Raw genomic sequence first — 14,484 nt, forward strand, 5'->3', positions numbered from 1 at the left:
GAAAACTAACCCTACTCAAGCCAAAACCAGTAGCAGAAGGAAAGAAATGTCTGTCTACACTGGGTTTCCTTTTTTTAGAAGGCTGTAATAACACTGAATTTTAGATCTTTTTCAGAAATTCTCCATTTCTGCATTCTTTTCTGACCTCTCTTTTGCTAAAGACAATGCAATCCCCACTCTGCATAATATTTTCAACACGTTCCTCACTGCTGGCTCATATCCAATCTATGAGAGTTTTCTCTTTTGTTGTTTTCTTCCAAATCCTGAACCAAATTTTATCACCTGTATTTCCATATCTTCCTAGTCAGTCTATCATTTGGTAGATACCAAACAACAGCTGTTGGTGAATTAAAATCCCCTTATTGATATTAGAACTTGGGATAATTTTGTTAGCTGCTTGAAAAACTCTGCCTCTTTCATCTTCATGACTTAAAAATAAAATCTATGTTTGCATCACACGTTTCTCATTTAGAGAAACGTATGTAAGAGTTAGCATGTCCATCTTTGGTAACCTGGGAATTGTACATCTTTCCTTCCTTGTTGAAGAAGCCCCTTGGTTAGTCCACTTGTAAATGATTTCACAAAGCCCTGTGTAAATTATGATTTGGTTATGTTATAAGAATTCAATTTTCTGCTTGTGTCATCATCTCTTGCAGTAATAATAGATGTGTCTGTTCTTATTCTCCCTGCACTTCTGACCTTTTATTGAGTTAGTATTCTTCTTTCAATTTTTAGATCTCTGTGATGTCTACCTTTGTTTATGCCTCTTTTGATACTTGTCCATAGCTTCATTTCTTTCTGACATGATGACTTGGAAGTTCTCCTTCCCACTGTAGGAAGCCTGTAGACAAAGACTTCATGGTGATCTGGCAAGCAGAGATAAATTCAGATTAATTCTTGGTGTACACAACCGTAGTCTGGGTTGCATCAAGAGAAGCATGATCAGCAGGTCAAAGCAATTCTGCCCCTGTACTCTGCTCTTGTGAGATCTCATCTGAAGTACTGTGTCCAGTTCTGGTGCCCCTAGCACAAGAAGGACATGGAGCTGTTGGAGCAGGTCCAGAGGAGGGCCACAAAGATGATCAGAGGGCTGGAGCACCTCCCTTAAAAAAACAAGCTGAGAGAGCTGGGGCTCTTCATCCTGGAGAAGAGAAGGCTCCAGAGGCACCATATAGTGGCCTTCCAGTTGCTGAAGGGGCCTATAGGAAATCTGGGGAGGGACATTTTAGAAGGGCATACAGCAGTGGGACAAGGGAAGAAGGCTTTATCCTGGAAGAAGGTAGATTTAGGCTAGATATCAGGAAGAAATTGTTTACTGTGAGGATGGTGAGACACTGGAACAGGTTGCCCAGTGTTGCTGTGGATGTCACTCCCTGGAGATGTTCAAGGCCAAGCTGGATGGGGCTGTGAGCAACCTGGTCTAGAGGAAGGTGTCCCTGCCTACAGCAGGGGGGTTGGAACTGAATGATCTTAAGTGTTCCTTTCAGCCCCAACCATTCTATGATTCTACTGTGCACTGTGAATTTTATCTTCCTGCTAAAATCAAATGGAAGGACTTATTATTGCTAGTATATGTCATGAAACCATTGCAAACTATTTTACAAACAGATTTAAGAAAAGCTATGCTGAAATGGACAGTCAGTGCCTCTAAGAAGAAGAAAATGATTGAAACTTGAAAACACCCCACAGATCTACTTCAACTTTAGAGCTAATTTTCCACTTGAATTCTGTGTTTCTTACATAATATACATTTTAGGAGTTCAGTCAACTGTGACTTTGTTCTCCCGTAACAGGAAGGAAAATGTGCGTAACCTAGAGATCTTAGAGTTACTTGATTTCTGATTATAGGCAATAAGAAGACTTTTAGAAATGAAAGCGAGCTTATCCCTGTGTGCTAGAAAGGTACATTTATTTCTTACTGTAAACATTAAGTGCATCTTCCAAAGTAAGATTGCCATGTGGCACTCTGAAATATGTTACAGAATAGGTATTTTTGAATAGCTACTTCAGTGAACTTACAGAGCAATATTGTCATGTGGCACTCTGAAATACGTTATAGAATAGATATCTTTCAACAGCTACTTCAATGAACTTCAAATTTTTTTCTTTTCCTTTTTTTTTTTTTGAACAGCAATTTTAAGTTTTTACTTGGTTTATGTATACGGAACTGTGAACTACAGAGAAATGGATTGATCTCTAAACAAAACCTCTAGCTTAGTACTATTCCCAGAGCCATATATCAGCTCTATTTTAGTGTGACTTGAACAAAGGAACAAACATTTTCAGTCTATAAATGTGCGTCCTTCAGTGTAATTTGTATGGAAAAGTCCACCTACAGAATGAGTTGCAAAATAATACTTTCTTGTCAATCTCTTTGTGGCAGTCATGGGGAGTCAGTGTGGCTAAAACATTTGAACCACACGTCTCGTGCCTACCTGTTCATAGTTCATGCCAACACAACACACTGTTGTTTGTTTTGCATTCACAAGTCATTCTGAAGAGGTTATGACAGACAGAAAATCTTTGCCATGATCCAGCCACCAGACAGAGCTGTGATCATTAGCAAGGCTGAGGGTAGCAGGGTCATCTCAGATTTGTGTGGTGTCGAGCTGCAGAACTAGCATCTAGCAGCAGATAAAATTGCGCTCTGTCATCATGATGGAGAAAAACCTGCTCAGTAGAGCTTGTTGTCATCACTGGAACATTTGGAGAATGCTAAGCAATATCTCTCCTGCAAATTGTTCAATAGCAGGAATGATGTCTGGGTATCTCAGGCACAGCCAACAGGAATATCAAAATCCAAAGACCTGTCTTGTGTTCCTATGATTAAAAATAATGAATAAACATGAAAGAGAGTATTTCTTGGTAACTTTGGGTATGAGACAGAACTAACACCTGCAGACATCCATCCTTCCCTCAACTAGAAAAATTAAACAAAACTTTGTGGGTTAGCAAGACAAAAATGATTGATTTCCATTACAGGAGCAAGTAAGAGAACCAAGTATTATGCAATTTTATTGTCAAGCAAAAGGAAGAACCATTATTACATGGAGCAGCTGTGATCCCAACTCAGTCCTGAACATCAGGCATACGTTTCCATGTTACGAAAGGGCTCATCCGTCTGACAAGGGCTGGTTTAGACTTGAAACTCTTGCTGGTTTGTTAGTTGTGGTAAATGATCTCATCATGCAAAATCATCATGATCTCATCATACAAAACAGTATAAAACTTCCTGTTGTCCTTTTGAGATGGTCTCTTTTTATGACCAAAAAGGGTTCCTTATAGACGCAGGTATGTAAATGTTAGGTAAAAGATAGTGAGTCTAGCAAGGATAGAGACACTGACTTTACGTTAAAGTGAGCACGCTAAAGCTGAGCCTTAGATGTAGCACGAAACATAGCACCATGAGAACTAGGCCTTTCTGCTACTTTCCTTGAGTAGCTCTCTGCTCAGTCTTTCAGCTTCAGAGTCTGATTTTAACTTTTCATTCTTAATCCATGTGATCTTTGCATGTATGTGAATGCCATGAGATGCCAACTAGGGCTGCTGCAGGGAAGGCACCACTAGAGACTTCCAAGGGGAAGCAGTGACCATTTTACCCGGTGCTTCAGAACAGAGAAAAGTGAGCACGTATTTGAACAAACTTACTGACACAGCATTCCCAATCCAGCTGTGGTGTTCAGTTCTACACTGTATAGCTTACTCAAAGTAGCCAATGGAAAAGTTTTGGAAAGTGAGAGATGTGGAGAGGGGAAAAATAGGAAGAAAAAGTGACAACAGTAAGTGACAAAACGAGTATTAGTTTTCAGTATGCGGGTATAAGAGAAATAAAAGATCCTAAAACTATTTCACAAGTAGTCAAGTTATTGTCTTAGCAATTACTTTCTGCTCATTTACAATTTGTGAGGCTCTATAGGCCTGATATTAAGTAGGAAACAAATTCTTTAGAAAAAACCTTTACCCTTGAGACATAAGCAACTCAGAGACAGGTGAAGCTGTCCAATACGAAAACAGACCTGGAGGATCCATACTGGACTGTTTCACCTCCGTAGATAATTAATTGCTTTATTGATGTTGTGCTTAGAAGAAAATCTTATGATCAAGCCTGGCCCTTATATAGCTGAGGTAGAAAACAGCTGTTGCTGCCTCGGCTAAAAACCTTTCTCCAATTAAGCATCCTTTTTCAGTGGAAGTACTCTTTCCATGTCATCAATCGCGCTCTAATACAGAAGGTTTGTTAAGCCTTTCATTATAAGACAGATCTCCTACCCCTTAATGCTTCCTCTCTGAACCTACCTACATTTTTCACTGAAGAACATAAAAAAAAAATGAGGAAAGATGAGTTTCTACATCAAAGAATTCCTCACATCAAAGCCGACGTGGAAATAACTCTGTGCAACTTTCCACTCCTTTTATTTATTTATCGTTGGTGTTGTACTGAGGCCCGCTGTCCCCGCATCCACACGTGCTCCCCAGGGCCACCTGCATCCCGGCTGCCCAAAGCCGGCTGGTGGGGCTCCTAACACGGGGTGGTTTGGGGCTCTGCTGTTGGGTTCAAGGCGGGCCACCACGGTGGGCTATTCACTGAGTATCACTGAGATGTGAGGAGCTGCAGCCGCTGCCCCGAGGCTCTGCGGATGAGGTAAGCGAGGCCGAGGGCGCCCGCCCGCACACGGCTCCGTCAGCGGCGTCGGGTCCCCCCTCGGCGGCTTTCCGTCAGCCCCCGCGGGGCCGGATAAAAGGCGGCGCGGCGAGCGAGGAGCAGAGCGTGGCGCTGCCCCGCCCGGTCGGTCCCATGCAGCCCGCCATGATGATGTTCTCCAGCAAATACTGGGCGCGGAGGGGCTTCTCGCTGGACTCGGCCCTGCCGGAGGAGCGTCCCGGCGGCCTCACCGTAAGTGGCGGGGCTGGGACAGAAGCGGCGGGGGGATCCGGAGGTAGGGCAGCGAGCTGCCGGCCCGCGGGCTTAACTTTGCGGCCGCAGGCATCGCTGGCGGCTGCTGAGAATCCAACGGGTGCTGCTTCCCAGCGCTGCCGCGAGGGTGTCCTCAAACCGGACCGCTAATCGGCTCCGAGTAGGCTTACGCTGTCTGTAACGGGTGCTGATGTTCTCATCCGCTCTGAATGGGGTGAACGTTTCGGGTTTTCAAAACTCAGAGCCCATAAAGTTGTATGTCAGACCTGCAGCGTGTGGGGGCTTTGGGAATTTGAGTCGAACCCACGGGATGTGCCTGCTTGTACCAGTTGTGAACTGGCCTTACAGGAAAACGTGTAATATCCTTGTTTGTGTGTGCTTTATTTCTGTCAGAAATGTTGAATTAAATGGGATCTGTCTGTTTTACATATTTTGTTTGAGTTACTTTGAGTTATTCTGTAGTTTACTCCTTTGCTCCTGAGTACTTGCACTTGCTCCAGGCAACTCATTTTCATTAGGATGGTTGATCTGCTTACCATTAAAACACTTTATAATTAAATAATAGGCATGGCTGATAAGATTTGAGCTCTTGCAATATCATAGCCTCTTCAGTTGGGCTTGTGATGATGAGCTAATCTGGTTTTCTTACACTCAAGAGAGGCTTTCAGTCATCACTTCAGGTAATGCTTGTTTTGAAGTAGTGCTGAACCTTAGGCAGTCATGGAGGGTGCCAGATGCCCTTGTTTCCCTGAGGAATCAGTGGTACTGAGGTGCTCAGGATGACTGTCATCCTCTGTGTGTAGCTTCCTGGAAACAGCTTACAGTGAAGAAGCATGGATGCTATATAAACAGCATCTGTGCACTTCATATAGATGAAAACTGCTCAGCCAAATCCCAGATATTGTTGAAGTTAAAGCCAAAGTGACCTTCCACTAGACTGTCCCCAAGCAAACCCCTCAGCAGGAAGAACCATATAAGCTCAATTGCTAAAAAAGTAAATGTGTTTGAGTGTCTTCACAAGCAGAATTACTTTTTCCAAATGGTTTAAGTATGATCTGATAAATGATAAGAGACCACAGAGACCTTTGAGTATGTGGTAGGGGTAGTTTAACCTGTGCTATTTTAAGTTGTTGCTTTTGGTAAGAAGATGCATTTCAACTAGCTCTTCTTTTAATTCAGTGCATTCTTGTGCTTTTTATGTATGTGTGTATACACACACACACACATATACATATATATATATATATATATATATATTCACATATATATATGTCCAGTGGGAGCTGAATATCCTGTGGTCTCATGCAGCAGAGGGAGGTACCTCAAAGTGGACTGGGATCAGGTAGAAAAGCAAACTAGTTTAACATGTGCCGTGTGGCTGTGTTGAGAGGGTGTGATGCAAATATCTCATCTCTGTCAGCAGTATTTAGTGCTAAGAAAACTATCTCAATTAATCCATTTTAGAAAAGGAATTAGATTAAACTTTACTAATCTCTTTTTCCTGGGACAAAAAGCTCCTTATGAAACGTAATGTTTTTTGGAAAGCACAGGGAGACTTTAGTAAAGCCCATTGCCCTAGACAGAGCCACAGACATCCTGCACGTGGGATAACCCACCTTGGCAGCTCTAAGAAAACAGGAATAGATACTTGGCTTTAACCAAGAGTTGAGACCTGTTCAAAGAATGGGTGGAATTTTTGATTGTTTTCTACAGTTTACAAAGAACTGTTAGTAGTTGTGGAATTGTTGTATATGTCTCTTAGTTTCTAAGTTCGTGTCTTTTAGTGACCATATTAGAGGTGATACTGTTGTTTAGAAAGTGGTGAGCATCTCACTGAGGGCAGCATTTCTCTGAGTCACAACTTGGTTGGAGAATGCAGGCTGGTTTTTGAAAATCATGGTCAGTATTATCAGAACTGTCTACAGAGCTTATAGAGCCCAACTTGCTGTTCTGTTGCATCTCAACAGAATTTAAGTTCACTGAAAAAAGTCCACATTTCTTGGAAACTACTGGATGAGGCAAACCTCATTTGAAGCAAAGTTTTCACCTTCTTGATTAAGAGAAGATCGTAGATTTCTCAGGAGAAATGACATTACACAGCAACTGTACTACAACAGATAGCATAAAATTTATATTTTAAATTTAATGAGCATGGCTGACCAGTAAACCCCAGCAATGGAAGAAGGCTCAGCAGTGATGGGTAGGAGGATGTGCCTGTGAAGCTCAATGAATAAGGCTGAATGTGAGTGACCACAGCATTTGCAGAAAGCTAATCTTATCTTGGTGGGTACCAGGGAGTAGCCTTTGCTTTAGATACATGGCTGCCCTCAGTTACATAGATTAACTGTTGATTTAGATATCTCTCCAGAGTTACTTACAGCATGAATGACTCCTTGAGTTAAGCCTGACCAGTATGGTGGAAGTGAACACATGGCTCAGCCCAGTATGGGTATGAAAACTACATCACTAATAGGATAACAGCAGGGAGATCAGTGGCCTTAATCCATTTATTCATTTCTGGTGACCAGGTACACCCAGCATAGTGACGGTGAGCACAAGATCAGAGAAGCATAGAGTTGTTTGAGTTGGAAAGGACCTTTAATGACCATCTGGTCCAGCTCTCCTGCAGTGAACAGGGATACCTACAGCTAGAACAGGTTGTTCAGACACTGGTCCAGCCTGACCTTGAATGTCTTTGGGGATGGGGTATCCACCACCTCTCTGGGCAACCTGTTTGACTGCCTCACTGCCCTTATTGTAAAAAAACAAAAAACAAAAAGCCTTTTTTTCTTACATCCAGTCTGAATCTCTCTGTTTGAAACTATTTTCCCTTGTCCTATCACAACAGACACTGCTAAAGAGTCTGTCCCCTTCATCCTTATAGCCCCCCTTGTCCTCCCCCCCCCCCGTTAGGTACTGTAAGGCTGATCTCAGGTCTCCTAGAGTGTTCTCTTTTCTAGGCTGAGCAGCCCCAGCTCTCTCAGCCTGTCCTTACAGGGAGGTGTTCCATCTCCTAGACCATTTTTGTGGCACTCCTCTAGGCATGCTCCAACAGGTCCATGTCTCTCATTTACTGAGGGCTCCAGATCTGGACACAGTATTCCAGGTGAGGTCTCACCAGTGCAGAGTCAAGGGGGCAGGATCACCTCCCTCAACCTGCTGGTCACACTGCTTTTGATGCAGCCAAGGATAAGGTTGGCTTTCTGGGCTGCAAGGGCACATTGCAGGCTTGTGTTCAAGTTGTTAGCCACCAGTATCTCCAAGTCCTCTTTGCTAGGGCTGTGCTCCATCTTTTCATCCCCCAGCTTGTACTGGTAGCAGGGGTTGCCGTGACCCATGTGCAGGACCTTGCACTTGAATGTGTTGAACGTTGTGAGGTTCTCCTGGGCCCATAGCTGGAGCCTGTCTAGGTCTCTTTGACAGGCATCCTGTTCTTCAGGCATGTCAAAAGTACAACACAGCTTGGTGTTGTCAGCAAACTTGCTGATGGTGCACTTGATACCGTTGTCCATGTCATTGATGAAGGTGTTAATGAGGCTTGGTCCCAGTACTGACCCCTAAGGGACACGACTTGTCACTGATCTCCATCCACACATGGGGACATTGGGCACCATTCACCGAGTGTGATCTCACAACTAGTAATAGACAGACCAGTAATGCAAATAACACTGACGTTGTGATTGAACTGTTTACTGAGACTGCAGCTTTTTGCCAAGTATCACTTGTATTTGTAGTCTGTTTTCAGTGTGTTAAGTATCACTGCTAAATCTGAATTCCTGTGTAACATCACACATCTTCTGCTAAGTACGTTTTGTACTAAGCATTATGCACCCCATGTGTGGAACGTCTAAAAGCAGCTGGTCAGAGAGTATTGGACTCTTGACAATAGATAATACAGAGGTACAGACTAGTAAAAATCATCTTGGACTGACTTAGAGATAGAATAGCATCACTGCAATTAGTGGTTTTGTGGTAATTCAGACCATCATCTCCTTTTGCTTTCCTTATTCGTCTTGATAGCGTGGCCCTAAAAAGTCAATATATATCCTGTGTATATGTATATCTGTGATTCTGGTTTCAGGTAAATAAATTAACTTTTAAATTAAGTCTGGATAGGTTCAATTCAGCTATTTTCTAATGAAAGTTTCTCTTTATGTAATATGTCTTACTTTTGGGAAATACCCTTTTGCAACTGAATCAATGCTGTTTTTTATCTGTTTGTAGATAAACAGATCAAGCTCTGGGAAAAATGAGGAGAAAAAAGGCAGCAAGGGAAATGGGAAAGGCGAGTCGGTTTCTGAAGGTGGAAAGACAGCTGTGGTGTTTTCCTTGAAGAATGAAGTTGGCGGATTGGTGAAAGCTCTCCGGCTTTTTCAGGTAAAGCTTACATATCATTGTGCTGATCAGACGAGGAAGAATACTGAGGTCAGGCTCTTTGTTGGTATAAATTAATGCACCATAGAGTGCAGTTACTTTTAGTGAATCTGCAGAGTGTAACTTCGGGCTTTATGGGTCGTTCAACAAAGCATTTAAGACTCTCAGAGAATTTTCTGGAACAAAGTTTAACTGTGATGGTGATATTCGCACTATTCACTTTAGATTTCCAAAGTGTGATTCTCAGCATCATAAATTAGGTTTGAAGTTCTTTGTGCAGACCATGATGAAAGGAAGCAGTTTCAGAGAGCAGTTCAGAGTCTGAATTATATGCTCAAAGTCAGATAGTGATGACAACCTTGTTGTAGAACAGTGTTTGGTCATAAATTTAAGTGCACCTTTAAGTGCTTGCAGGGTCAGAGCTTTCTGTCTAACTGGAACTTACATTGTGAAGCATTGGTTTCCAGATAGATCCCAATGCAATTGGTGGTTTTCAATCTGACTGCTGGTACTCTATGTAGTCTGCTTACCTTATTAATACACTGAAGAGGACTTGAAGGCATTTCTAAGGACAATTCAGGCAAAGCACCATGATGAAAACCTTAGGCTGCTCAGTCTGTGCAGTGAAGAAAATGTTAAGAGGTGATTTGGAATCTACCGCTTCATGCTAAACCATCAGAGGGGTATAACTGTGGGAGCACAGGGTGTTACTGAGCCTAAATGACAGGAGTAGGTTCTGGGCGCAGATTCCCCAGGCTGATGCAGATATCTAGACTGTCCAGATGTTGAAAGTGGAGTGAGCTGAGCTTCTGTTGCACAACAGAAGCAGGAGAGGGCTAAGCAAGCCAATAGGAACTGCAGGAACTGTTTTCAACGCATCTTCTTTCCAAAATGCAGCTCTGGCTTAAATTATTCAATGGGTTCAGACCCAAAATCCTGAATATATATGTCTGCTCTACCTTGAGAACAATTTGCTTACATACAATTCATTTGGCTTTCTAAAATGTATTTGGAAGATGTTGCAGAGAGATCAACTGCATTCACATAGTTGCTGAGCAATTTGAGCATGGGAAGGGTGGGATTATGTTGTCATCTAAACCTAGGGTTAATCAAAGCCACTTTCTCTACTTCAGAAGAGAATGTCTGAAACCATCATCCCTGTGTCAGTTGAAAAGGAGTCCTGTGGCCTGGTTTGCTCAGGAAGAGATCATCAAAATGATTCTGCTTGGCTTTTGTAATCTGCTGGTCTACAATCAGCAGATTCAAAGCCCTCAGCAAATGGAGTCTTTTCCTTCTGCAGATTTGTTGCGTGAATGTGTTAATTAAGAAGACGCAGTGTATACATACTTTATGGAGTGTGCCAGTGAAATAGTTGCCTACTATGTGGATTCACATGTGGAAGATCAGAAACTGCTGGCTGCCTGTACCAGAGGGGACCTTCATTTGAAACTTGAAAAAGCTTTCTTGAGGAATATGCCATCAATATTGCAATCCTAACTGATATGTCTATATTTAACCCATTGTTTCTTCTTTCTGCAGGAGAAACATGTGAGCATGGTTCATATTGAATCACGAAAATCAAAGAGAAGGAACTCAGAGGTAGAAATTTTTGTGGATTGTGACTGCAGTAAGAAGGAATTTAATGAGCTAATCCAGTTGCTCAAGTTTCAAACTAACATTGTGTCTCTGAATCCACCAGAAAACATCTGGACTGATGAGGAAGGCAAGGCTATTTCTGTATCGCTGTTTTATAGACTCACAAATGTTTTGCACAGTTACAGCCATAATCTTACATTCAGTATATTTAACTCACATTCTATCTTCTGCAGATCTTGATTGTGTCCCTTGGTTTCCTCGGAAGATATCTGAATTAGACAAATGTTCACAAAGAGTATTGATGTATGGATCTGAGCTGGATGCAGATCACCCTGTAAGTGTAAAATACAATTGTATTGCAGATAATTTGTTCACATTCTTTGCCAGTCAAATAAAAATCCTGTTGACTGCTGGTTTTGAGTGCTTTTCTGAGCATGGTCGGTGTTTAGTTCTGTTCACTGTTTCCAATGAATTAATTATCCTTTTCTGTAGCTGGACATGAAAGAAGGAAGTCCTCCATAAAGGACTCCTGAAAACTTTGTCTTTTTTTCTGTTCTCATTTATTTACTTCTTATTTAGCTGGTTGTTAGAAGTTTTCAGACAAAGAGAAGAGTTTAGATCACTGTGACCTTAGGGGCTGTCACAAGTGGCTCTTAAATAAGAATAGATATAAACTTAGTTGTCAGAGAAAAAATAATTGTGGAAAAAGACTTCCTGGCCACTCAGGAGATAATTGCAAAATAAAACAGCAGCACGTTCCTGTTTCTGTGTGCAGAAAGGAATGCAACAGATGGGAAGGTGTCTCATATTGTTTCCTGACTTCAGTGACAGGAGTCAAGCTTGCATTTCATATAAGTGATACCTGCAGTGGTGCCAAATGCTCAGTGTAAAAAGACAAAAAAAAAAAAAAAGGTTTGTTTTACTCCATTTGGCTCAAGTCCGTACATGCTTAACATCTAATTCTTTACATAGCAGATGATTGCAAGCATTTGTGTTAAGGGATTTTCACTTGTTTCAAATCGAGGTTTCCACCTTTGGACCTGTTGGTTGAGCAATACTAATGGCAACTTACTGTATTATTCCTACTCTGAAAGCTGAATTCAACTGGTATTATAGGAAGCTCCCAGGTGAAAGGAAGGAATGAACTGAAGTACCTGAATACGAGCCTTTCCTGCACTGTGGGCCTGCTGTTGGGAAGCATGTTCCTGGGTCCTGATTTCTGCCATATACTTCTTAGTGACAAGCTAGGATTTACCTACTATTTTTCTCAGAATGGAAAAATCTGTTTATTACCTTCAACCATTAGCAGTAATTTGGTTCAAACAGAGGCCTTAATGGCAACTCATTCTAGCCTTGAGTTGATGATTGTGATGAGCCATTTGATACTGTTTTATGTTCTGAGCTGGTGCCTTCATTAAATAGTTGAGTGCTCTACTGAAAATCTGCCTTCAGTTTTACAGACAATGAAAAAAGACATTTGCATTATATGAATATATATTTTACACTTGAGGGAACTATTATGAACATAATTTACACACCATTTGTTAGCGTATGCAGCACGCTAGATATTAGAGATGGGGGAGAAAACTATAAAATCTGTGATTGGCCTTTCAAATGCCAGTTCTGGTGCCTGCTCTGTTCCTTCATAGTAATGTATTGATGCCAGACCAAAGAGAATTGCTCCATTATGGAATCAGTACAGCACTAGTTTAGGTTCTAACCCATTCCATATTGGCTAGTGGTTTCAGTCTTGATTTCTCTGCACGTGCTGGACATTTGAGTCACCTATGCTGTCATCCCTTCCATTTTGTCTGTTGCATGTTACAGCTGAGTAACAATGCTAGTGTAAAGGGTATTAAGCAGACAGACATACGCTCCAAAATGTCACAAGTTTTTGCCTGTCAAAAAGCTTCTCTATAGGAGCGGTGTTGATTATAGCGCCGTTCTTGACTCTTCTGTAGCATTTCACAGGAGGGTGCTATGCCCTGTTGAAAGCAGGCCACAAAAATGCAAGATTAAGGAGGCAGGCAGTTGTTTGCATGAAGTTCATGATAGTTATGCACAGCAAGTTGATAACCAAATGAATGGCATGTTTAAAAAAAAAATAAATAAATTGTATACTCCTAGAATGGCTTGGGTTGGAAGGGACCCCAAGGATTGTCAAGTTCTAACCCCTCTGCCACAGATGATAAGGCTGCTCAGGTCCCCACCCAGCCTGGCCTTACGCATTTCTGGGGGTATCCATGACTTCTCTGGGCAACCTGTTCCAGCGCCTCACTATTCTCTCAGTAAAGAAGTTCCCCCTGCCATCTAATCTAAATCTCCCTTCTTTTAGTTTAAAATGATTTCCCCTTGTCCTATTGCTATCCATCCATGTAAAAAGTTGATTTTCCTCATGTTTATAAGCTCTCTTTAAATACTGGAAAGCTGCAATGAAGTCTCCCCCCAGCCTTCTCTTTTCCAGGCTGAACAAGCCTAGTTTCTTCAGCCTGTCTTCATAGGAGAGGTGCTCCAGCCCTTGATTTGTCCTTGTGGCCTTCTCTGGACTCTCTCTGACAGCTCCACATAATTCCTGTGTTGGACGCCCCAGACCTGGACACAGTACTTCAGCTGGGGCCTCACAAGGGCAGAATAGAGGAGGACAGTCACTTCTCTCATCCTGCTGGCCACCCCTCTTCTGATGGCGCCCAGGATACCATTGGCCTTCTGGGCTGCAAGTGCACACTGCTGGCTCATGTTAAGTTCTTCATCAGTCAGAACCGCTAAGTCCTTCTCAGCAGGGCTACTCCCAAGGAGTTCTCCCAGCTTGTATACACTGGATTGCTCAGTACCTGAAGGGTGTTGTGTAAGGCATTTGCTGTCCTGTGTAATAGTGGAGGCTTGAATTCTCTGTACAGTCCTCTGACATTTTCCCTTGCTCAGCCCTAGCAGCGCAGCTTTGGTTATGGGGCCATAAAATACCTTTTGAGTTTTCTCATGCAAACTCATAAGCATTTCAAGTCAAAATACACTGTGTTTTCATTCCCTTTGCAAATCTGTATATGTGAACAGTAAGGAAAAAATGTGTTCTACTTTCCAGCTATGTCTAGGTGATGGGAGCATCCCATTTAAGTCATGGCACTTGAGGAAATTTAAATGCACTTTCTGAGCTACTAGTTGTGGCACTTAGATAACTATTCTTTTCCATCTTCAAGAGGTTACAAGTCCTGCTTTTAAAGTAGGTAGCTCTTTTGTAGTCTAAAACCTAAATTGTCTAAATTTTTTGTAGATATAGAAGAGAATGTTTTGATTTTGAATAGCTTGAAGGGCTGTTACTGAGTCTAGTCTGTATGTGTAATACAGCTCTTTTGCACTTAATATGCAAAAAGCAAGAACCTGCTGTAGCCTAATATGTAGGGAGTTTGATCTGTAGCTCAAATTGGAGGCATGTGTGTATTTGCTGTTGGAGGCTGTTGGCTCAGTCTCTGATGTGTTGGTTAAGATGGCAACTGCTGAAGTAGCATCTTCAAAATGAGTTACTTGTGAACTCTGGGCACCTTCTGTCTTCTAGTGATGACAGATGTATTAAGAAAAGGTCAGTTATTCTGCTTTATGCCTGC

General features: G+C 42.1%; 1 protein-coding gene across 2 annotated transcripts in view; it reads left to right on the plus strand.

Moving 5' to 3' along the window:
• The first annotated feature begins 4,560 nt into the window (after positions 1-4,560).
• Positions 4,561-14,484, plus strand: part of TPH2 (tryptophan hydroxylase 2) — a 53,567-nt gene continuing 43,643 nt past the window's right edge. The window contains exons 1-4 of one of the 2 annotated variants that reach the window (XM_048941177.1): positions 4,561-4,642; positions 9,140-9,292; positions 10,829-11,012; positions 11,119-11,219. In XM_048941177.1, coding sequence (XP_048797134.1) covers positions 10,844-11,012; positions 11,119-11,219 — 270 coding nt within the window. In that variant the 5' untranslated portion in view covers positions 4,561-4,642; positions 9,140-9,292; positions 10,829-10,843. Of the gene's footprint in view, positions 4,643-4,721; positions 4,895-9,139; positions 9,293-10,828; positions 11,013-11,118; positions 11,220-14,484 lie in introns of those variants that run through there. The other variant, XM_048941168.1, reaches the window with a different exon arrangement.

This window comes from Lagopus muta, chromosome 1 (genome assembly GCF_023343835.1).
Source record: "Lagopus muta isolate bLagMut1 chromosome 1, bLagMut1 primary, whole genome shotgun sequence".
Taxonomy (NCBI): domain Eukaryota; kingdom Metazoa; phylum Chordata; class Aves; order Galliformes; family Phasianidae; genus Lagopus; species Lagopus muta.